Source organism: Lepidochelys olivacea, assembly GCF_965140295.1.
Source record: "Lepidochelys olivacea isolate rLepOli2 genome assembly, chromosome: 6".
Taxonomy (NCBI): Eukaryota; Metazoa; Chordata; order Testudines; family Cheloniidae; genus Lepidochelys; species Lepidochelys olivacea.
This window is the reverse complement of record NC_140416.1, coordinates 5,300,348-5,323,419: the sequence shown is the minus strand read 5'-3', so window position 1 is coordinate 5,323,419 and position 23,072 is coordinate 5,300,348. Positions and strand designations below refer to the sequence as shown.

General features: G+C 57.5%; 3 protein-coding genes across 3 annotated transcripts; all 3 read left to right on the top strand.

The window, feature by feature from the left end:
- Window positions 1-698: 698 nt before the first annotated feature.
- On the top strand, window positions 699-2,489 carry LOC311522440 (uncharacterized protein). The gene is made up of 2 exons (XM_084631777.1): window positions 699-1,035; window positions 1,402-2,489. Exon 2 carries the CDS (start codon window positions 1,413-1,415, stop codon window positions 2,214-2,216), a length of 804 nt encoding a protein of 267 aa, XP_084487903.1. The 5' UTR covers window positions 699-1,035; window positions 1,402-1,412; the 3' UTR covers window positions 2,217-2,489.
- A 3,465-nt stretch (window positions 2,490-5,954) lies between these two features.
- Window positions 5,955-15,863, top strand: RUSF1 (RUS family member 1). Its single transcript, XM_084630720.1, has 15 exons — window positions 5,955-6,051; window positions 7,408-7,570; window positions 7,965-8,042; window positions 8,434-8,548; window positions 10,759-10,804; window positions 10,899-10,931; window positions 11,582-11,687; window positions 13,052-13,153; window positions 13,339-13,409; window positions 13,618-13,802; window positions 14,058-14,115; window positions 14,372-14,442; window positions 14,704-14,862; window positions 14,996-15,073; window positions 15,555-15,863. The coding sequence occupies exons 2-15, from the start codon at window positions 7,421-7,423 to the stop codon at window positions 15,647-15,649; spliced, it is 1,347 nt and encodes a 448-aa protein (XP_084486846.1). The 5' UTR covers window positions 5,955-6,051; window positions 7,408-7,420; the 3' UTR covers window positions 15,650-15,863.
- LOC311521964 (phosphatidylserine decarboxylase proenzyme, mitochondrial-like) lies at window positions 15,555-22,629 on the top strand. Its single transcript, XM_084630721.1, has 7 exons — window positions 15,555-15,672; window positions 17,973-18,140; window positions 18,295-18,525; window positions 20,478-20,604; window positions 20,800-20,931; window positions 21,065-21,225; window positions 21,700-22,629. The coding sequence occupies exons 2-7, from the start codon at window positions 18,018-18,020 to the stop codon at window positions 21,922-21,924; spliced, it is 999 nt and encodes a 332-aa protein (XP_084486847.1). The 5' UTR covers window positions 15,555-15,672; window positions 17,973-18,017; the 3' UTR covers window positions 21,925-22,629.
- The last annotated feature ends 443 nt before the right edge of the window (window positions 22,630-23,072 follow it).

The window sequence follows — 23,072 nt, the reverse complement described above, 5'->3', positions numbered from 1 at the left end:
TCTGCCTCCCGCTGAAGTTTAGCAGGGGGCTTCCCCATCCTGGTTATGCTTCAAACACCCCAACAAAAGAGCCTCTGTTGCATTATGAGTGGGTGTAACAGACCCCAACCAGTAGGGGGCAGCACCCCCAAAGGGGGAAAGGCCCCACGTCCCATTCCCCACCTCCCAGAGCCAGCCAGTCCCCTGCTCTGGCTGGGGCTGGATCAGAGCTAGTGCCCCTGATCGTGAGCCACAGCTTTGCCCTTCGGCCATTCACTTCGCTCTCATTTCTGCCTCCTGGCGCTCCCTGTCCCTGCCAGGCGACCACCGGGGCCAGTTACAGCTCCCCACCCCCCTCATGAATATGCAAGAGGAGGTGGGCCAGAAACCTCCCAAGTGGCCGACCCTGCCCAGGGTGCATTGCAAAGGGAAACTGCATTTCCCAGAGCCCCTTGCAAAGGGGACAGACCGAAGCGTGGGACAGGCTCCCCGCGCCAGCCCGTTCCCACCCCGTTGGTTCCTGCCCAGAGCGGCAGGTGCGGCGCGGGGTGCCCGCCCCGGTGGCTCCCGGCGGGGCTGGAGGAGGCTCCCGCGGGGCGGGGGGCTCCCGGCGGACGGGCAGAGGCAGCGCTGCGGGACGCGCCGCAGGAGAATTACCAGGCTCCGGGCTCGCTGGCTGCGGCGCTGCCCCGCGGGGATCAGGAGCTCGCGGGCTCTGACGGCCCCGGGGCAGCTCCGGCTCAGGGCTCGTCCCCGCTGAGATCTCTGGGGGACCAGCCCCGCGGCCCCCAGGCCCAGCAGCCCAGGGGCTGTCACCCCCCAGCGCGGATCCCGTGTCCCCCCAGCAGGGAGCGGGGCCCGGGTTCAAGCCAGGGCGGGTTCTCCGGACCGAGACCTCGGGGCAAATTTCACCGAGCCCCGTCTCGCCTGTTTCCTTCCCCAGAGCAGGACTCCCCGTCCCGGCCGGGATCCCCCGCGCGGAGCCAGGGGAAGAGCCGAGGGTCCCGGATCTCCCGGGCTCCGAGGACGGGGAGACCCCGAGAGGCGCCCACCCAGGTGAGGGGTGAGCGACACCGGCTCGGAGACCGTCCGGGCGGGAAGGGACCAGCTGGGACCCCAGCAAAGCCGCCGGGAGCCCCCAGTTCTGCCTCCTCCCAGTATCGTCCCCAGCAGGTCCCTGTCCTCACGGCAGGTGTCACTCCCGGATCCCCCCGGCAGGAGCCCTCCCCTCCCCCAGCCTTTCCCTGGGGGCTCAGCTGGGCTGTTGGGGCAGCCCCGGCCCCCCTCTCCCCTCAGGGAAGGGTTTGGGGGATTCACGTCCTGCCCATCAGGTTTTCCGCTCAGCGACAAACCCCTTTGCTGCCCCCCCTTCACCCCGGCGCAGGGACCGAGCCCCACCTGGATTCTCTCTCTCTCTCCCAGCAGGTGCCGGCATGGAGGAAGAGACTCCTCAGCAGGCAGGGCCTCTGGGAGCAGAGCTGCGCGGGACCCCCGAGCAGGGGCAGAGTCAGGGTGGGCTGGGCCGGCCCTACCAGTGCCCCGAGTGCGGGAAGAGCTTTGCCCGCAGCACCCTCCTGATCCGGCACCAGCGGATCCACACCGGCGAAAAGCCCTACAAGTGCGGGGAGTGCGGGAAGAGCTTCTACCAGAGCTCCAACCTGGCGCAGCACCGGCGCGTCCACACGGAGGAGAAACCGTTCGGCTGCCCCGACTGCGGGCGCGGCTTCCGCCACAACGCCCACCTGGCGCAGCACCGGCGCGTCCACACCGGCGAGCGCCCCTTCCCCTGCCCCCAGTGCGGCAAGGCCTTCAGCCAGCGCTCCAACCTGCTGCAGCACCGGCGCGTCCACACCGGCGAGCGCCCCTACGTCTGCACCCACTGCGGGAAGGGCTTCGGTGACAGCTCCAACCTGCTGCAGCACCTGCGCACCCACACGCCGGAGAGACCCTATCCGTGCCCCGAGTGCGGGCGCAGCTTCCGTCACGGCAAGCACCTGACCCAGCACCGCTCCCTGCACACGGGCCAGAAATCCCACCGCTGCCCTGACTGCGGGAAGGGCTTCAACTGGAGCTCCCACCTCGCCCAGCACCGGCGCATCCACACTGGGGAGCGGCCCTACCAGTGCCCCCAGTGCGGGAAGGCGTTCACACAGAGATCCAATCTCTTGCAGCACCAGGCCCTCCATCGCCCTGCCCAGGACCTGGCTGAGCAGCTGCAGATGAACCATGTGGCTTAGGGATGGCTGGGGTCAGAGGTCATGCTGGAGAGGAGAGAGACCCGCCTCTCAGCATCGGATGCCTGGGGTCAAAGGTCTGACGATGTCTGACACCCAGGACTCCCCCACAGCATGGACACACCAACTGGACCCCACTCGGACATGCTGCCAGAGAATGCGGGGGTGGATTAAACAAGCTCCCTGAGGGGACTTACTTGCTGGAGAGGAGAGCTGGGGACATTATTAATAAAGGGTGTAAAGCAGTGGTTCTCAAACTTTTGCACTGGTGACCCCTTTCACGCAGCAAGCCTCTGAGTGCGACCCCCCCCCCCCAACAAATTAAAAACACTTTTTTACGTATTTAACACCATTATAAATGCTGGAGGCAAAGCGGGGTCAGGGTTGGAGGCTGACAGCTCATGACCCCCTGAGGGGCCCTGACCCCCAGTTTGAGAACCCCCGGTGTAAAGTAAGAGTGTGTGGGTGGGTGTGCACGGGTGTGTGTACAGCACTGCCCCCTGCTGGAGGGAATCGGGGCTGTGTGTGAGTACACATGCATAGCACTGCCCCCTGCTGGAGGGAATCTGTCATATATGTGTGCAGCACTGCCCTCTACTGGAGGGAATCAGGTGTGTGTGTGTGTGTGTGTGCGCGCATGTGCACAGCGCTGTCCCCTGCTGGAGGGATTCAGGGCTGTGTGGATCCCTGCTGCCCCCTAGTGGAGTAAATGAACCCAGGTACCTGTGTGATTCTGTATCTAAGTGGTAATATCAGACACTTTCCCCCCCTCACAAACCCCCTCCTCGCCATTTCACCATCAGCCCACGTGAAATCCAGATGGCAAGAAAAATAGCTTTTGTCCTAGAGGGAACACAAGCCCCAAGGCAGGACAAAATCCAGCTGTTGGCAAGGAAGAGAGCCCTCTGCACTCCACAGCACAGCCCTCCCAGAGCCAGGGCACCCATCCCCTGCTCTCATCCACTAGACCCCACTCCCCACCCAGGACCGGGGATTGAACCAGTGGTGCTGGGACAATTTGTGTAGTGGGGGGTGGTGAGAGCCATTGAACCAAACTGTAGACCCTGGATATAATGGAAACCACTTCAAGTCAGCCCATACACTCCTAGTTCCAGCACCTATGGATCGAACCCAGCACTCTCAGCCCAGCTCTCCCGCAGGGTGCTACAGACGGGCGTTCAGAGCAGCTGCATGGCTCTTCCCCGAGGCACTGAGATTTCACAGTGGAGTGCCCTGTTTGGGGGATCCCCCATGGGAGACATCTCACTTCGATTGTAGGGTGGGTGTGAGAGATGCAAATCCTTCCTCTCAACCGGTTAAAGCTCCCAGAGTCATTTTGGACCTGGTCTGTTTTTCAGTGTAATGTGGTAATACCCCTTGGCTGAAATCAGTCACCCTCACCACCGGCTTTCCTCATTTGCTCCATGTGCAGCACCTGGCACAACGAGGGCTCGATCTCAGCTGGGGTCTGTGTAGCATCTGGCACGATGGGGGCCCCGATCTTGGTCAGGGCCTGACAGAAGTGGGGGAAGAGGTGAGGGTCGGGACCCAGCGGGAGACTTGTTAGAGTGGGAGGTGAGGGAGCCGGCAGGGTGTCCAGTGCGGGCTGCATAAGCAGCAAAGCACAAACCCCGCTAGCTAATAGTGATTGAAGAATCCTCTCTGCCCCGTGTCACGGGTCGCCAGCTGTTCCCTGTGGGCTGGTACCTATTCTCTGGTACTTGCCACACTCCCCTCCAGTGGCTGGCCTGCGTAGTGGATAACAGCCCACTGCTGCTACCAGCAAAGGGATGACTCCTTTCAGAGCTCAGGGCTGATGGGCATAGGCAGTAGTCAAGAGAGAAGAACAACCTACTACTGCTGCTTGACTCAAATAGGAGAGAGCCTGGCTGGGCTGTCCTCCCAAAGGCTTTGAATGCAATAGTGCTGGTGGCTCGGGGCAGGGGCCTGCTGTACGTGGAAGATAACAGCTTACTATGGCAGCCTGCAGGTGGCATTACTCCATCTCAAGTGGCAGCATGTTGTGAGGTGAAAGGGAAGGCCCTGGGTTTGATTCCCAGTCAGGGCTGTTCTGCTGTGTGCTGGCAGCCCTTGTTGATGTTAGGGGGTGCTCAGTGCTGCTGCAAACAGGGTGTTAGGTGCCCCTGAATAGCAGCCACATTGGCCTCAGGCTGTCAGGGCAGGTTTGTGCAGCTCTGAGACTGGCCACCAGCACATTGTGGAGGCCCAGCACTCTGGCTGTCTGCTGGAGAGGGAGATAACTCTCTCTCTATCCCCATACACCCCCTGTACCTATTTCTAGCCCCTTGCACTACCTCCTCTACCCTCATACCCCCAATCCATAAGAACAGCCAGACTGGGTCAGACCAAAGGTCCATCTAGCCCAGTTTCCTGTCTTCCAACAGTGGCCAATGCCAGGTGCCCCATAGGGAATGAACAGAACAGGTGATCATCAAGTGATCCATCCCCTGTCGCCCATTGCCAGCTTCTGGCAAACAGAGGCTAGGGACATCATCCTGGCTAATAGCCGTTGATGGACCTGTCCTCCATGAATTTATCTAGTTCTTTTTTGAACCCTGTTATAGTCTTGGCCTCTGGCAAGGAGTTCCACAGGTTGACAGTGCGTTGTGTGAAGAAATACTTCCTTTGGTTTGTTTTAAACCTGCTGCCTATTAATTTCATTTGGTGACCCCGGGTTCTTGTGTTATGAGAAGGAATAAACAACACTTCCTTATCTACTTTCTCCACACCAGGCATGATTTTATAGACCTTACCATACCCCCATAGAAACCCCCAACCCTATACACCCCCCATCTCTCTCTATCCTCATAGCCCCTCCCAGCCCCATACAACCCCCATCTCTCTAGCCCCCCATATACCCTCATACCCCCAACCCTATACACCCCCGTAACTCTCTATCCTCATAGCCCCTCCCAGCCCCATACAACCCCCATCTCTCTAGTCCCCCATATACCCTCATCCTCATACCCCCAACCCTATACACCCCCCGTATCTCTCTATCCTCATAGCCCCTCCCAGCCCCATACAACCCCCATCTCTCTAGCCCCCCATATACCCTCATACCCCCAACCCTATACACCCCGTAACTCTCTATCCTCATAGCCCCTCCCAGCCCCATACAACCCCCATCTCTCTAGCCCCCCATATACCCTCATCCTCATACCCCCAACCCTATACACCCCCCATATCTCTCTATCCTCATAGCCCCTCCCAGCCCCATACAACCCCCATCTCTCTAGCCCCCCATATACTCTCATACCCCCAACCCTATACACCCCGTAACTCTCTATCCTCATAGCCCCTCCCAGCCCCATACAACCCCCATCTCTCTAGCCCCCCATATACCCTCATCCTCATACCCCCAACCCTATACACCCCCCATATCTCTCTATCCTCATAGCCCCTCCCAGCCCCATACAACCCCCATCTCTCTAGCCCCCCATATACTCTCATACCCCCAACCCTATACACCCCGTAACTCTCTATCCTCATAGCCCCTCCCAGCCCCATACAACCCCCATCTCTCTAGCCCCCCCATATACCCTCATCCTCACAAACACCCCCCCGTATCTCTCTATCCTCATAGCTCCTCCCAGCCCCAACCTCATAACCCCCCATCTCGCTCTATCCCCCTACATGGCCTCCTCCGCCCTCCAGGCTCTCCGACAGGGACTACACCCCCCAGAATGCCGTGCGCGAGGAACTACACCTCCCACAATGCCCCGCGCGGGGGTGGGGGCGCTCTAGAACCCCACTGCCTGGAGTCCGCTGCACCGGCCAGACTCGGGTCCCCGCTGCTCCCGCGCCCCCTGCCCAGGTAAGTGCGGGCAGCCGGGGCCCCGGGGTGTGTCCCGGCCTGGGGGGAGGGGCGCTTCCCGGGCCCCTCCCCCCGCCAACGTGTCCCCCGGGCAGCGCCGGACACCGGGCCTGCGGGGCGCCTCGCTCCTGCCCCGGGGGTGCAGCCTGCGCCGGGAGGGGCGGGTCAGTGTAACTCACTAACTCCCCCCCATTACACCCACAGCGTATTTATAGCTCTGTGTGTGCAGGCAGCTACACTGCGTGTGTAACACCGACATGCACACACACACAGCGTGTAACACGCGTGCAGAAACACAAGGCATGTAACACACACACAGTGTAACACCCAGACGTGTGCGCACACTCAGAGCGTGCAACACACACACAGTGTAACACCCAGACGTGTGCGCACACTCAGAGTGTGTAACACACACACAGCGAAACACCCAGACGTGTGCGCACACTCAGAGCGTGTAACACACACAGCGTAACACCCAGACGTGTGCGCACACTCAGAGCGTGTAACACACACAGCGTAACACCCAGACGTGTGCGCACACTCAGAGCGTGCAACACACGCACAGTGTAACACCCAGACGTGTGCGCACACTCAGAGCGTGTAACACACACACAGTGTAACACCCAGACGTGTGCGCACACTCAGAGCGTGTAACACACGCACAGTGTAACACCCAGACGTGTGCGCACACTCAGAGCGTGTAACACACGCACAGTGTAACACCCAGACGTGTGCGCACACTCAGAGCGTGCAACACACGCACAGTGTAACACCCACACATGTGCACAGAGCGTGTAACACACAGAGTAACACACGGACACACAGTGTAATGCGCACACAGAGCATGTAACACAGTGGAACACACACAGAGAGTGTGTAACAGGTGCACACAGAGTGTAACACACATGCACACAGAGTGCAATAGACCTACACACAGCATGTAATACACACTGCGCACATGTACAGAGTGTAACATGCCCCCACGCCCCCACATATACACACCGTATAACACACATGCAGTGTAACATGCACGCACACCAAATGTGTAGCACGCACACCACACTCTCACACCCCGCTTAACACAGACTGCACACATGCACTAATGCGCACACAGAGTGTAACACACTCACCGCAGACACAGGCTGCATTCAGATTGCGCCCGCACACCTCAACATACCCACGGCGTGTAACGCACAGGCAGCGTGCACAGACAGAGTGTACCATTGCCCGGCGGCAGTCTCTGCGTTACACTGTATACTTGTGACATTGTGTGTGTGTGTATGCAGTCAGTGGGTTGTGTTCTCTTCTCGTACCCATGGACTCCTCCTTGCTCTGTCTAATGTCTTCTCCCCACAGACCCGCTCCGGCCATGCCCAGCCTGGGGGTGCAGCCGCTCTGCACGGAGCAGTACGGCTCCCGTGGTGCCCGGTGCTACCTGCCGTCACCTGACGGGCGCCTAAGCTGTGTGGGGGATGAGCCAGGGCGTGTGGGATGGCGCTCGCTAAAGGAGATCTTCATGGTGAGACGAGGGGTGGGGGTCAGAGGGCAAAGGTGGGGAGTTGGGGGGGAGCCAGGAGGGCTGACGGGTAATTCAGAGGTGGGCAGGGGAGGAGGGGTTCAGAAGTCAGAGGGATCAGGGTGGGGGGCACAGGTTGGGAAGGGGGTTTAGCCAGGCTCGATCTGAGTGTGGGGGGGTTGGAGGTTATGAAAGCGAGCTGAGGGTGAGAGATGAGGGGAAGGGCGATTGGGGAGCTTGGAGGAGTTTACGGGGGGTGGGTGTTGGAGAATTTGTGGGGGGTGGGCAGGACATGCTGTTGACCAGGTGGAGATGTAGGGTGGGACGTGTGGTCTCTGATTCCCAGGGGAAGGTCGCTGTTCTGCTCACCCTTGGCCCCCACTTTTCTCCGCTGCAGTCCGTGTTTCTGCCTCAGGGGTACCCCGAGAGTGTGAGCGAGGACTACCTGCCCTACCAGATATGGGACACCGTGCAGGTGAGGTGGTGGAGAGGGGGAGACCCACCCCAGCTCTGGGGGAGGAGGGGACCTAGCCCCTGACCTGGGGGATTGGGGGTGCACTTGGAGTCAAGGGGACCCAGTCCTGGGGGAAGAGGGCACTGGGGGGGCAAGGGAACCCAGCCCCAGCCCTGGAGGTATTGGGGGACCCCTGCTGATTAGCAGTGGGTTTTGGGGGTCAGAGTGCAGTGGGGTGTGGCCCAGTCCCCCTCTTTATAGTACTAGAGCATGCGGGGGACTGGCTGAGGGCAGAAGGGTGTGATGGGGGTAATGGCGGGCACTGGGAAGCCAGAGGTGTGGAGGGGTTTGTCAGGGTACTTGCCCCTCCAGGGGCTGCCCCAGTAGTAACAGCCTTCCCTGTTCCTCCCAGGCCTTTGCCAGCAGCATCACGGGGGCGCTGGCCACGCAGGCTGTGCTAAAGGGGGTGGGCGTGGGGGACCAGACCTCGACTGTTGCTGCAGCCACTGTCACCTGGATACTCAAAGGTGAGACACACTCCCTGAATCATCCTGGAGACACCCACTCCACAAATCCCTATCTCTGATCCCACCAGAAGAAGGCCGTACTGGTTAAAAAACTGACCTGGTTTGGTGGGGAAGTGACGGCATCTTCAAAAATATAAAAATAACATGTAATGAATAGAAGAAAGGGGAAACCTCATAGTAATTATTATAAATCAGAAGCTAGGAGTTTCAGTAAACTGATAAAGGAAGCAAAGAGACACAAGGAGAAATCTGTGGCCAGCAGAGTTAAGGACAGTAACAAGGGAAGTTTTTAAGCACATTAGGAACAAAAAGAATCCTGACAGTGATATTGGTCCATGACTAGATGGAAATTGTCGAATTAACAATAATAATGCAGAAAAGGCAGGAGTGTTCAATAACTGTTTTTGTTCTGTATTTAGGGCAAAAACAAATGATGCTGTCATATAATAGAATAACACTTTTTCCATTCCACTAGTATCTCTGAAGAATGTTAAACAGCAGCTACTTAAGTTAGACATTTTAAAATCAGCAGGTCCAGATAACTTGCATCCAAGAGTTTTAAAAGAGCTGGAGTAGGAGCTTCCTGGACTTTTAATGTTGATTTTCAATAAGTCTTGGAGCACTGGGGAAGTCCCAGAAGACTGGAAGACAGCTAATGTGCCAACATTTAAAAAGGGTAAACAGGATGATCTGGGTAATTATAGGCCCATCAGCCTGACCTTGATCCCAGCAAAGAAAATGGATCAGCTGATACGGGACTCTATTAAGGAAGAATTAAAGGAGGATAATATCATTAATGGCAGTCCATATGGATTTATGGAAAATAGGGCCTGTCAGACTAACTTTGTTTTGGGTAAGATTACAAGTTTGAAAAAGGTCACACTGTTGTAATATACTTAGACTTCTGTAAGGCTTTTCACTTGGTACTGCACCACATTTTGATTAAAAAAACTAGAATGATGTAAAATGAACACGGTCCACATCAAATGGATTGAAAACTGGCTAACGGATAGGTATCAAAATGTGCCTGTGAACGGGGAATCCCCACCAAGTGGGTGTGTTACTAGTGGGGTCCCGCAGAGCTGGCCCTTTGCTGTTTAACATTTGCATTGATGACGTGCCAGAAAACATAAAATCATCGCTGATGACACAAAAAGTCTGGGGAGTGGGAAATAACGAAGCGGACAGGTCACTGATACAGAGCGATCACTTGAGCTGGGCTCAGGTGAACAATATGTGTTTGGATACGGCTAAATATATAGGTATAGGAACCAAAGAGCGTGGGCCAGACTTACAGGATGGGGGGACTCTGTCCTGGGAGACAGGGACTCTGAAAAAGATTTGGAGGTCCTGGTGGATAATCAGCTGAACGGGAGACCCCAGTGTGAAGCTGTGGCCAAAAGAAGTCAGGCGGTCCTGGAATGCATAAATGGGGATCTTGAGTCGGAGCAGAGAGGTTATTCTACCCCTGTATTTATCCCTGGTGTGTCTGCAACTGTGTTCAGTGCTGGAACCTACAATTCCAGAAGGATGTTGTTACATCCTTAATTGCAGAAGGATGTTGAGAGGGTCAGAGAAGAGCCGTGAGAATGATTAAAGGATTAGAAAACCTGACTTATAGTGACAGCTCAATCTCTTTAGCGTAACAAAGAAAAGGTTATGGGATGACTTGATCACAGTCAGTAAGTACCTACGTGGGGAACAAATATTTAATAGTGGGCTCTTCAATCTAGGAGAGGGAGGTTTAACAGGATCTAATGGCTGGAAGTTGAAGCTAGACAAATTTAGACTGGAAATAAGGGTAAATGTTTCACCGTGGGAGGAATTAACCATTGGAACAATTTATCCAGGGTTGTGGTGGATTCTCCATCAGTGACCATTTTAAAATTAATTTGATATGTTTTTCTACAAGCTCCGTTCTAGGAATTACCCTGGGGTAGGTCTCTGGCCTGTGTTATCCAGGAGGTCAAATGAGATTATCGTAATGGTCCCTTCTGGCCTTGGAATCAATGAATTGGTGAATCCATGCTGTCCTGGGACTCCCCCATACCTGGGTTCCCCTCCTTGATGCATGCCGGCCTGGGACATCGCCCACTCCCTCCCACTAATCCCAATACTGCCCCCCCAGAGTCCCCTGAACCCCCCATTCACCCTGCGGGATCTGCCATTTCCTTCACTCCCCCTGACAGCCCTCTCTGTCTCCCCTGCAGATGGGACGGGGATGCTTGGCCGGATCCTTTTTGCCTGGATGAAAGGGTGAGTGGTACACCCTGTGGAGGGGGCGGTTTCTGGGTCACCAGTGGTGGTAGGGTTATCTCTCCTCATGACCTCTTCTCTCTCTCTCCCCCAGGAGCAAACTGGACTGTGACGCCAAGCAGTGGAGGTGAGTGAGGAAAGGACCCGCCCCCCCGTTTTCCCAGGACATCCCTCCCCCAACCCCTCATCGCTGGGGCGCCCTTCACCCCAACACCCTGGGATGCCCCTCATCCTGATATCCCAGTGGCGGATCCCCGCTTGCTGACTATTACATGATCTTTGACCTCTGAACCTTAAATGTGTTGGTCTTGCCCTCTGCATGTGATTGGACGATCCTCCCCTCTGAGCCTCTCAGGTGACCCTCACACTCTGATCTCTCATTGGGCATTTGTCGTCTGAGTCCCCATTGTGTGATCTTCACCTTCTGACTGTCCATTGGGCAACATTTGCCTTGTGACTGCACTGTGTGACCTTTGCCCTCTGACCCCCATTGAGCCAACCTCAACTTTTGACATTTGTTGAGCAATACTTGACGTTTGACCTCGACCCATAGGTGATCTTCACTCTTTGAATCTCATGGTGCAATTCTCAACCTCGTACCCCGTTGAGTGCCCTCTGACCTCCCCCATGACCTCTTACCCTTCACTCCTGACCATCAGCAGGCAATCCTGAACCTCTGACCCCTGTTTAGTGCCCAGTGTCCTCTGAACCCCATTGGGTGACATGTGACCTCTAACCCTGCCATGCCCCACCACTCTTACCCCTTGTGCCCTTCAGGCTCTTCGCAGATGGGCTCAATGACCTGGCCATCTTCATGGAGATCTTGGCCCCTGCCTTCCCAGCATGCTTCACTCTCATCATCTGCATCAGCGGCTTCTTCAAGGTAGCAGGGACTGGGTTGGCATGAGGGGGTTTGGCGTGTGGGGAGAGGGGATTGATGCAAGGGGTTTGCATTGGGAGTTGGGGTGGGGGTTGGCATGAGGGTAAGAGGGTTGGTTCGGGGGAGGGGGCGGTGTGATATATTGGTCTGTATTAGTAGGAGCATTGCCAGCACATCAAGGGAAGTGATTATTCCCCTCTATTCGGCACTGGTGAGGCCACACCTGGAGTATTGCGTCCAGTTTTGGTCCCCCCCCACTACAAGAAGAATGTGGACAAATTGGAGAGAATCCAGCGGAGGGCAACAAAAATGATCAGGGGGCTGGGGCACATGACTTACGAGGGGAAGCTGAGGGGACTGGGGTCATTTAGTCTGCAGAAGAGAAGAGTAAGCAGGGATTTGATAGCGTCCTTCAACTACCTGAAGGGGGGTTCCAAAGAGGATGGATCTAGACTGTTCTCAGTGGTAGCAGATGACAGAACAAGGAGTAATGGTCTCAAGTTGCAGTGGGGGTGGTCTCGGTTGGATATTAGGAAACACTATTTCACTAGGAGGGTGGTGAAGCACTGGAATGGGTTACCTAGGGAGGTGGTGGACTCTCCATCCTTAGAGGTTTTTAAGGTCAGGCTTGACAAAAGTCGTGGCTGGGATGATTTAGTTGGTGTTTGTCCTGCTTTGAGCAGGGGGTTGGACTAGATGGCCTCCTGAGGTCTCTTCCAACCCTAATCTTCTATGATTCTATGTGGGTGAGGAGTTGGTGGGAGGGGTTGGCATGAGGGGCTGGCATTGGGGGATTGGCACAGGGGGAGGGATTGGCATGGGGTGATTGGTAGGGGGTTGGCAGTGGGGCAGAGGATTGGCAGAGGGGCAGGGGATGGTGTCAGAGCTGCGTGGATGGCAGAAGTTCCATTTCACGAAGGATTTTGTGCTTTTGAAATTTGGCCTCATTCTTCATCAGAGCAAAACCTGACCATTTCAATATTCTCCACGAAGGAGAATTCCAGAAAACGTTCATTTCAGCTCGTTGGAAAGATTTTGCTTTAGTTTCACCTCTTTCTACTATATAACACAGCGTATACTCCATACTGAGGTCTATGCAGTAGAGAATTCTATGGCCATCGATACCAAAATGAAATAAAAACAATCCAAGCAAAAATTATTTTCTAAACAAAGAGTCAGGACATTGTCAGAACATTTTCTCCCGTTTTCTTTTTTTCCCCCTGATGAAATTCTGGTGGAACCGCCCTGATCCACATATTCCTATGGGATACGGCTCTCTCTTAAGTCTTTCCCCCCGACTCTCGTTGACATGAGTCCTGCACCCCACACCCAAACCCCTCTCCTCTCTCTCTCTCTTTCTGCCCCAGTGCATCGTGGGAGTAGCCGGAGGCGCCACCCGGGCAGCCCTCACCATGCACCAAGCCCGGCGGGACAACATGGCGGACGTTTCGGCCAAAGACGGGAGCCAGGTGGGATCCTGCTGGGGCGGTGTGGCCAATGTTAAGGGGCACCCCACAGTGCAGCGAGCAGGGGAGCTCCAGGGGGCAGAGGGGACAGGTTCTCCCAGAATGCAGCAGGGCGGAAATGCCATGGGGATGGGAGTTGTACCCCACCTCTGCAGACGCCCTCACTCACTCCTCTCCCCGACCCCCAGGAGACCCTGGTGAATTTAGCCGGCCTGCTCGTCAGCCTCCTCCTCATCCCCCTCGTCACTGACAGGCTCCAGTGAGTGACCCCAAGGGCAGGGATAGCACAAGTGTTATGGGGGTGGGGGTCAGAGGGGACTGTGGGAAGGATTGTGGGGGATTATGGGAGGTGGGAGGCAAAAGTGATTATGGGAAGGGTGGTGGTAGGCATGGGATTGTGGGGGATTCTAGGTCTGGCTGGGCCTGCCCCTGTCTCTGATCCCTGTCCCTGCCCTCCACCCCCCCAGGCTCACCTACGCCCTCTATGGCCTGTTCACGGCTCTACACCTCTACGCCAACTACCGGGCCGTGCGCGCCGTCTGCATGGAGACGCTCAACCGGGCCCGGCTGCGCCTTGCCCTGCGCCACTTCCTGTGCCAGGGCTGGGTCCCCACGCCCGCCCATGCCAACCCGCAGGAACCCCTGCTGCCAGGTGACCATGGGGGGAAGAGGATACGGGGGGAGAGGGGAAGAGGAGAACCCCAGCATGGGCAGATGCAGAGACCAATTACCCCGAGAGAGGAAAGGCCCCATGTCTCATTCCCTGACCCCCTGAGCCAGCCAGCCAGTCAGTCTCCCCACCCTGGAGCCAGATTGGAGCCAGCGCTCCCGAGAGGGGAAAGGCCCCATGTCCCCTTCCCCCCACATACCCAGCTGACTAGACTCTTTGCTCCTTACTTCTTCACAGAATTCCAGCGGCATCTCAGGGTAACTCTGGGCGCCCCACTCCACCTGCTGGTCTCCAGGTTAGTAACAGAGGTTTAACTTGTCCCTCATCCCTCCCCAGGGATTGGCCCCTCGGCCCAGCCAGCACAAGTCTCTAGGGACATCCCTCGACATTTATTCTAGTTGCTGTTCCTGCTCACAGAAACCTTTGTGTCTTTGGTGGATCTTGTCCCTGTAACATCTTGTGGCAGGGAGTTCCAGAGGCTAAACGTGTCTGTTCCATTCATAGTGAGCATCGCCTTCTTTGCGTATTCTTTCCCTCTGTCTATCCTGCAGCGTAGCTGAGTTCCAGCAGGCCTGCGAGGGCAACTCGAGGAACTATCTAATCGCTCTGAACCGAAAAGCTGGTGAGGAGGGACCGGGAGGAGGAATGAGACCCAGGTGTCCGGGATGGCAGCCATAGGAGGCAGAGACCAGGAGGGGAATGGGACCTAAGTGTCCAGAACAGCAGCTGTAGGGGGCAGAGCCTGGGAGAGGAAATGGGACCCAGGCATCCGGGATGGCAGTTGTAGGAGACAGAGACTGGGAAGGGAAATGGGATCCAGACGTCCAGGATGGCAGTGCGGTGAGATGGTGCGGGACACCCTGCTGTGCCCTTCTCCCCACAGGCACTGTGGCCGTGGCCCTGCACCATGGGGCGAGCAGTGTGGACACCATCCAGGCCTGTTCCCACGCCCTGCTGCTGGAGACCCTGCTGTGCCAGGCCCTGCCCCCGGGTGCTGTGGAGGGAGAGACGGTACAGAAGCTGCAAAGGCAGCTGTGTGGAGGTGAGGTGCCGGGCAGGGGGGCGGGGTGCCCAGACACCCCCTGTGCCTGATCCTGTGTGCGGGGAGGGGGGCTCAACTACGGGTTTCCCAGCACCTATCCTTCATCCCCAGCCAGCTCTGTTCTGTCTTTCAGCCCCTGACGGAGAGGTGTGGGCTGCACTAACGGAAACTCACCAGCTGCTGGACAGGCTGTTCCCCCGGTTCCTAGCAGGTAACTGGGATGTCTGTGCATTCAGCCCTCAGGGACCCCTAGTGCCCCTCCCTGGAGAGAGCGCCCCCTGCACTCAGCCCTGAGCTCCCTGGTGCCCCTACCCCTGGGAGAGCGCCTCCTGCTGGGGAACATCCCCATCCCCTGCACTCAGCCCCGGCCCTTCCCTGTGTCCCCCCTGTCTGGGGAGAGCGCCCCCTGCTGGGGAACATCCCCACTCCTTGCACTCCCAGTCCTGGTCCCACCCCCTGCAGGCCCCGTGCCCTGGGAAGAGCACTCTGTGCTCTGGAGACCCCACCCCCATGCTCTCAGCGCTGGGGTCTTCCCCATGGGCCCCTGCCCTGGGGAGATTGGCGAGACACCCCCACCCACTGCATTTCCAGCCCTGGGGTGTTCCCTGCTGCCCCCTCTCTTATGGAGAGCGCCCCCTGCTGGGGAAACACACACACCATCCCCTTGCCCTGGGCTGGTCTGTCTCTTGCAGGGCTAGTCTCGGCGGGCTGGGTCACAGATCGGAACCTGCTTGGAGCAGAGGAGTGGCGTCTGGATTGGACCCCAAAGGACAAGAAAGTCCTGTAGGCCGGCCCCCCTCCCCAGCATCGGTACCAACCCCAACGGGACCAAAACATTCAGTGCCTTAGTGGGCTCATCCCAGGGAGCTGACTGGGACCAGTGACTGAAGGATGTGGATTGGATTCAGCTCCATGTGGGACCAGAGTTATAGACGCTGGGAATTCAACGTGCTCTGCACCCCTGTACTGCTGGAAATAAAGTTTTAATATATATACATAGACCTGGGGCTTTTCCCTGCTAGGAGGAACAGCTGAGATGGGGCCACCTTTAGGTTGGGGTGCAGGGGCTGTTTACATGGGGATCCCTCACCCAGCACTGAGATGCAGCCACCTCTGGTGCAGGGTGTGGGGACTGTTTATATGGGGATCCCTTGCTTAGTGCTGAGATGCAGCCCCCTCTGGGGTGGGGTTCAAGGGCTGTTTATATGGGGATCCCTTGCCCGGTGCTGAGACGCAGCCCCCTCTGGGGTGGGGTTCAAGGGCTGTTTATATGGGGATGCCTGGCCTGGGCTGAGATGCAGCCATATCTGGGGCATAGTTCAAGCCCCTTCTGTTTGCAATCCCACCTGTGTGCGTGGCCCGGTGATGTCATGGTCCTGCTGTGTGGGGTGATGATGAGACCACAGGCTTGTGCAGAGCCAATTCCGTGAGGGAGCGCCCGGCCCCCCCGTGCAAGCCTTGTGAGTCATTGTGCACGTGTTGTGTGATGGCCATTGCTGAGCACTGGCGAGGAGGAAGAGACAGATCCGGGCCAGCAACACCCTTGCTCCCAGTGAGTGTGTCTGGGCTGGCCTCGCCCTGTGTGTGTGTGTGGTTATTTGTGTGTTGTCATTCTCTGTACCCTTGTAGTGGGTGTGATTTTGTGTTAGTGTCATTCAGTGTTTTTCTCTGTGTTTGTGTGTTTGTGATTGTGTTAGTGTTCTGTCAGTGTGATTTTGTGTTTGTGTGAATGTTACCCTCTATTGTTATAGTGGGTGTGATTGTGTGTTAGGAGTATTCTCTGTACCCTTGTGTGTGTGATTGTATGTCACTGTGCGCACATGTGTGTGTGTCTTGTTCCGCATGCCCTTGTGTGTGTGACTGTGTGTCACTGTTCTGTGTGCCATATTGTAGGAGGCTGCTGGGGGGTGTGTCTGTGCTGAGTTGTGGGGTGTGTTTGTGTGCATATGTGTGCACCAACATCAGTAGATATCAGCTGTCTTGAGAGTCATCATCCTGCTATCAGTGTGTGTGTGTGTGTGTGTGTGTACATGATGCAGGGTGTGGGTCATTGTGTCAAATGTGTGTGTTGTATCTGTGCCAGTTGTCCGTTCTGCTGTCAGCGAGTGTGTGTGAGTTTTGTTTCCTGTGTGTATAAATAGCAGGGTGCATCACTCAGGGCAGGTGTGTGTTACATTATTACTGCGTGTGGGGGGTGTCCTGTTCCGTGTGTGTGTGACCCAAAGGCTAGGAGTCACTCTCCCAGCCACTGTGCATCAGTGTGTGTGTGTATATTGGTGGGTGTTTGTTTGAAGGTTTTCGGGAGTCACACCCCACTCTCAGCTGCTGTGTGTTATGTGTGTGTATATCTCTCTCTGTGTTACACTATGTTATAGTCTGTGTGTATGTGACACTGTGTGTGTGACGTGTTACACTGTGCTACACTGCGACATTGTGTGTTACACACAGACACGCAGTGTGTGTGAATTACACTGTGCATTTTGTGTTAGTCTGTCAGTGTATCACATCTGTTATTGTGTTATACTGTTATGCTCTCTGTGTGTTACACTGTGTTATGCCCTGTTTATGTGTTAAATTTGTGTGTGCACCTCTTACTCTTTCTGTGTATCTTGGTGTGTGTGTTACACTGTGCTCTGTGTGTGATGCGGTTACACTTTCTGTGTTACACTGTTAGTGGCTTATGCTCTCTTTGTGTGTTACACCCTGTGTGTATTACATTTGTATGTGCAACACTTTCGCTATGTATCTCTGTATCAGTGTGTGTTATACTGCTGTACTCTGTGTGATGCTGTTTGTGTGTTACGCTCTGTGTGTTACACTTGCCTGTGCACAACACTGTTATGCTCTGTGTGTATGACACTGTGTGTCTGTGTTATGCTGTGTCTAACTGTGTGTGATCTCGGGGAGTGGGCTGGCTCTGTCTTAGGGGGTGCCCTCTGACCCCATGGCAGCCCTGAACCGGGGCGCTGCTCTCCTGATGGGCGTGGGGGGCCCAGCCTGGCTTTGGGGGATGCGCCTGGGGCAGTGACTCCCCTCTGCCCCAGGCTGGGATCATCCCAGGCAAAGGCAGGCTGTGCAGAGCATCTCCTAACTCCCAGTTTCACCCCCAGGGGTGAGCCGTGGTGTGTGTGCGGTGCTGTACGTGTCCCTCCAGGATGGCCATCCCCAGGCTCTCCCTGCGGCGCCATCTACCCCAGATGCCTGGCCATGCCCTGCGGCTCCGCTCCTGGCAGATTCTCAAGCCCCTCACCCATGCTGGGCTGCAGCCCACCAGCAAGGTCAGGGCGTGGGGGGTAGACAAGGGGCCAGCGAGGGGGAGGAGCTGGGGAGAAGGGGGGCAGAAGAAGCGGTGGGAGGGGAGGAGTGGGGGGAGGGGGTATATACGGGGTGCTATGGGGCGAGTGCCCCCTGCTGACTCCCCCCCCCCCGCAGGCCGTGTACCGTCGCGCCCCCACCCGGCTGCTCTCGCGACTCTGGGGGGTGCTGACTGGGCTGGCGCTGCCCCGCTGGCTGCGGCGCCCCCTGCTGGCGCTCTACGTCTGGGCCTTCTCCGTCAACATGGCCGAGGCGGCTGAGGAAGATCTGAGCAGCTACCGCAGCCTTGGGGAGCTCTTCCGACGCCCGCTCAAGCCCTGGGTGCGTCCCATCGCACCCCATGAGATGGTATGTCCTGCCCTGTCCCCCGCATTGCCCTCCCATGACATGGTACATCCCTCGTTGCCCTCCATTGCCCTCCCATGGCATGGTACGCCCTGCTGTGTTTCCCCCCCATTGCACTTCCATGCCGTGGTATATCCTGCCCTGTCCCCCATTGCCCTTCCATGGCATGGTATGTCTCATGCTGCCCCCCCATTGTCCTCCCATGCCATGGTACGTCTTGCCCTGCCCCCCCATGACATAGTAGGTCTCTCCCATTGTCCTCCCATGGCATGGTACGTCCCACCCTGCCTCCCCATTGCCCTCCCATGACATGGTATGTCTCACCGGCCCCTTCGTTGCCTTCTCATGTCATGGCAGGTCCCCTCGCCCCTCCCCTTCATAAATGATCTGGAGGATGGTGTGGATTGCACTCTCAGCAAATTTGCGGATGATACTAAACTGGGAGGAGTGGTAGATACGCTGGAGGGGAGGGATAGGATACAGAAGGACCTAGACAAATTGGAGGATTGGGCCAAAAGAAATCTGATGAGGTTCAATAAGGATAAGTGCAGGGTCCTGCACTTAGGACGGAAGAACCCAATGCACAGCTACAGACTAGGGACCGAATGGCTAGGCAGCCGTTCTGCGGAAAAGGACCTAGGGGTGACAGTGGACGAGAAGCTGGATATGAGTCAGCAGTGTGCCCTTGTTGCCAAGAAGGCCAATGGCATTTTGGGATGTATAAGTAGGGGCATAGCGAGCAGATCGAGGGACGTGATCGTTCCCCTCTATTCGACATTGGTGAGGCCTCATCTGGAGTACTGTGTCCAGTTTTGGGCCCCACACTACAAGAAGGATGTGGATAAATTGGAGAGAGTCCAGCGGAGGGCAACAAAAATGATTAGGGGACTGGAACACATGAGTTATGAGGAGAGGCTGAGGGAGCTGGGATTGTTTAACCTGCAGAAGAGAAGAATGAGGGGGATTTGATAGCTGCTTTCAACTACTGAAAGGGGGTTCCAAAGAGGATGGCTCTGGACTGTTCTCAATGGTAGCAGATGACAGAACGAGGAGTAATGGTCTCAAGTTGCAGTGGGGGAGGTTTAGATTGGATATTAGGAAAAACTTTTTCACTAAGAGGGTGGTGAAACACTGGAATGCGTTACCTAGGGAGGTGGTGGAATCTCCTTCCTTAGAGGTTTTTTTAAGGTCAGACTTGACAAAGCCCTGGCTGGGATGATTTAACTGGGAATTGGTCCTGCTTTGAGCAGGGGGTTGGACTAGATGACCTTCTGGGGTCCCTTCCAACCCTGATATTCTATGATTCTATGATTCCACGGTATGGTTACATTCCACTCCTGCACCCCCTAAAATATGATAGGTCTCATTTTGTTCTCCTTCCGCCATGGCATGGTATGTCCCACCCCTCCTGTACAATTATGGTATGTCCCACCCCCACCCCAACATGGTATGTCTCATTGGCCCCTCCCCCAGGTGCCCCATGTCATGGGTCTTCCAGCCCCGAGACACCCCTTTGACATGGTTCGTGGGGATGCCCACAGTGGCAGTACACATGCACGTCCCTCCTTGAGGCCAGGCTCACCAGGGTCCCAGACCTACCCGCCTGCCGTGTGCCCAGCAGTGCCCCGAGCTGGCGTTGGCCACCGCTCAACATGGCCGTGCCAGCCGCGGCACTTGAGCCTCCCGCACGTGCGAGACACAAGCGCGTTCCCCGGGGCTCCGGGCCGGGTGCCTTCACAGCCTGGCTCTTCACGAGAGCTTTGCACTGTCTGTGCACAGGCCGGCATGGGCCCTCCCCAGAGCCCTGCCCCTGCCTTCCCCAGGGCGCTGCTCCCTGGGGATTGGGAGCTCCCCCATCTTCGCTCAGCTGCCACAGGTGTGACCGCCCTGGCCTGCCGTCGTGAATCCCCTTGTGAGGCCATCCCCGCTTCTCATCCTGTCCCGGCTGGTTGCAGGTCAGCCCGGCGGACGGCTGCATCGTGCACCTGGGCCGGGTGCGGAGGAGCCGCCTGGAGCAGGTGAAGGGGGTGACGTACTCCCTGGAGAGCTTCCTCGGGCCCCAGGACTGGAGGGAAGATGGGGGTGAGCAAGGGGTTGGGGGTGGGCTGACGGTGGGGGGCTGGGCCCAGGATCCAATCCAGGGGGGGTGGCTGGGATAGATCCCAGGGGCCAATCTGGGCCCCAAGGGGGCCATGCTGGAGGGCCAATGTGGGGTGTGTCTCCCCCAATCCAAGGCAGGCCCCAATTAACCCTTTGCTGTCCGTCTCTCTCCCCCAGGCCGGGGTCTCTCCCCACGGTGGCACCGGGGGCATCGGCTCTATCAGTGCGTCATCTATCTGGCGCCGGGCGACTACCACCGCTTCCACTCGCCCACCAACTGGCACATCCAGCACCGCCGGCACTTCCCTGGTACGGCACAGCTGAGGGGGGGAGCAGGCTGGGGGGGCGGGGGGCATGGACCCGGTTGTCACTCACGCTGGGGTCTCCTCTTCCCTCCCATCTGTCTGCCTGCCCTGCCCTGCCCCGTGCCCGTCCGTGGCAGGGTCCCTGATGTCGGTGAGCCCGAGTGTGGTGCGCTGGATCCCGGGGCTGTTCTGCCACAACGAGCGGGTGGTGCTGAGCGGGGAGTGGGCCCACGGCTTCTTCTCCCTGACTGCCGTGGGGGCCACCAACGTGGGCTCCATCCGCATCTACTGCGACCAGGTAGGGCTGGGGGCAGAGGGAGCTGGGAGCCTTGGAGAGGGGGGCAGCCCTCTGGTGTCCTGATGGGGTCCTTGGTGAGCGTGTGCGCTTGTGGGGGTTGCGGGGGGGGGTGTCCTGGTGAGCATGCACAGGCTCATGGGATTGCATGTGGGGGGGCCCTGGTGAGCCTGTGTGTGCTTGTGGAATCTCATGTGGGGGAGCCCCTGGTGAGCGCGCACATATTTGTGGGATCAGACAAGGGGGGGGCCCTGGTGAGTGTGCAGGCGCTTGTGAGATTGCACGTGGGGGGCCCCCGGTTAGCATGTGCTCCCATAGGATTGCATGTGGGGGGGCCTGGTGAGCATATGCTTTGGTGGGATCGCATGTGGAGGGGGGGGTGAGCGCACAGTCACATGGCTCCTGCAAACCAGAGCAGACGTGGCGTCGGGGGGTGCCCGTCACCGTGGTAACCGTGGCCCCCTTTCTCTCCGGCAGGACCTTCGCACCAATTGTGCCCGTCACGTGCAGGGCTGCTACCATGACTGCAGCTACTTGGCCTGGGCGGAGCCAGCTGGAGTCCCCGCCCCCAAGGGGGCTGGCCTGGGCGAGTTCAACCTGGGCTCCACCATCGTCCTCCTCTTCCAGGGGCCCCGGCGCTTTGGCTTCCGCGCCAGTGCTGGGCGCAGGGTGCGGGTGGGGCAGGCGCTGGGCAGCCTGTGACGCGGCGGGCAGAGGAGCAGGCCCCCATTTCCGGGCGGGACCCCGCTTTCCTGGGGAGATTGCAGAACCCCTTCACTGCCATGGGGGAGACACCCCAGATTCAGTTGGGTAACAGGGAGGAGACACCAGACTTGTGGGAGAAGGGAAACCCCCACTTCAGATGGGAGAATTGGACCCCTCTTTACTGGGGGGAAGGGAAGAGTCCCCCATCCCAATAGCCCCTTCAGCTTTCTGCTGGGGAATGTGGGGGGCTTTGACACCCCTTAAGAGCCATGGAGGAAACATAGGTGGGACCCTGATCTTAGCAGGGGATGGGATTTTTGGAGGCAGGAGCATGAGGAACCTACTTTCAAGATGGGGAACCGAGAGCCCCCCCATACTAGGAGAAGGGACCCCACTTTCCAGTGAGGGAATATGGGGTGAATCTGTGGCCCCCCATCTTTAATTCCAATGGGGGTAAAAAGAAGATACTTGGTTTTAAGTGGGGGAGTACCAGATTCAGCGGGGAGGGTATGGGGGTGGATCCGAGGCCCCCCCTTAATTCCCATGGGGGATGATGTGAATGGGGCTCTGGGGAGCTCCTTCCCAGATCCTTTGGGGTTGAAATCTGGGGGGAAACTTTTGTACAGTCCTCTCTGCCGCCCCGGCCCCTGCATCCCATCCCCATAAGGCGGTCTGAACGCCAGGGGGCAGAATAGCTCTGAAATAGACCTTTCTATTTTCATATACAGCCTGTTTGTCCTAGTGCGTTTGTGGTGGGGAACGGGACTTAGGGCCTTTCCCCTCTAAAGGGCGCTGGCTGTGATCCGGCCCTGGGCTAGGGGATTGGCTGGCTCGGGGGGGTGGGGAACGGGACCTGGGGCCTTTCCCCTTTAGGGGGTGCCGGCTGTGATCCGGCCCTGGGCTAGGGGATTGGCTGGCTCAGGGGGGTGGGGAACGGGACCTGGGGCCTTTCCCCTCTAAAGGGCACTGGCTGTGATCCGGCCCTGGGCTAGGGGATTGGCTGGCTCGGGGGGGTGGGGAACGGGACCTGGGGCCTTTCCCCTTTAGGGGGTGCCGGCTGTGATCCGGCCCTGGGCTAGGGGATTGGCTGGCTCGGGGGGGTGGGGAACGGGACCTGGGGCCTTTCCCCTTTAGGGGGTGCCGGC

Excerpts from the sequence above, each read along its gene's own strand:
- RUSF1 (XM_084630720.1), top strand. The coding sequence starts at position 7,421 with ATGCCCAGCCTGGGGGTGCAGCCGCTCTGCACGGAGCAGTACGGCTCC. Across the intron at positions 8,549-10,758 it reads TGTCACCTGGATACTCAAAG|ATGGGACGGGGATGCTTGGC; the intron begins GTGAGACACACT and ends TCTCCCCTGCAG. Across the intron at positions 10,805-10,898 it reads CTTTTTGCCTGGATGAAAGG|GAGCAAACTGGACTGTGACG; the intron begins GTGAGTGGTACA and ends TCTCTCCCCCAG.
- LOC311522440 (XM_084631777.1), top strand. The coding sequence starts at position 1,413 with ATGGAGGAAGAGACTCCTCAGCAGGCAGGGCCTCTGGGAGCAGAGCTG.
- LOC311521964 (XM_084630721.1), top strand. The coding sequence starts at position 18,018 with ATGGCCATCCCCAGGCTCTCCCTGCGGCGCCATCTACCCCAGATGCCT. Across the intron at positions 20,605-20,799 it reads GGACTGGAGGGAAGATGGGG|GCCGGGGTCTCTCCCCACGG; the intron begins GTGAGCAAGGGG and ends TCTCTCCCCCAG. Across the intron at positions 21,226-21,699 it reads TCCGCATCTACTGCGACCAG|GACCTTCGCACCAATTGTGC; the intron begins GTAGGGCTGGGG and ends TCTCTCCGGCAG.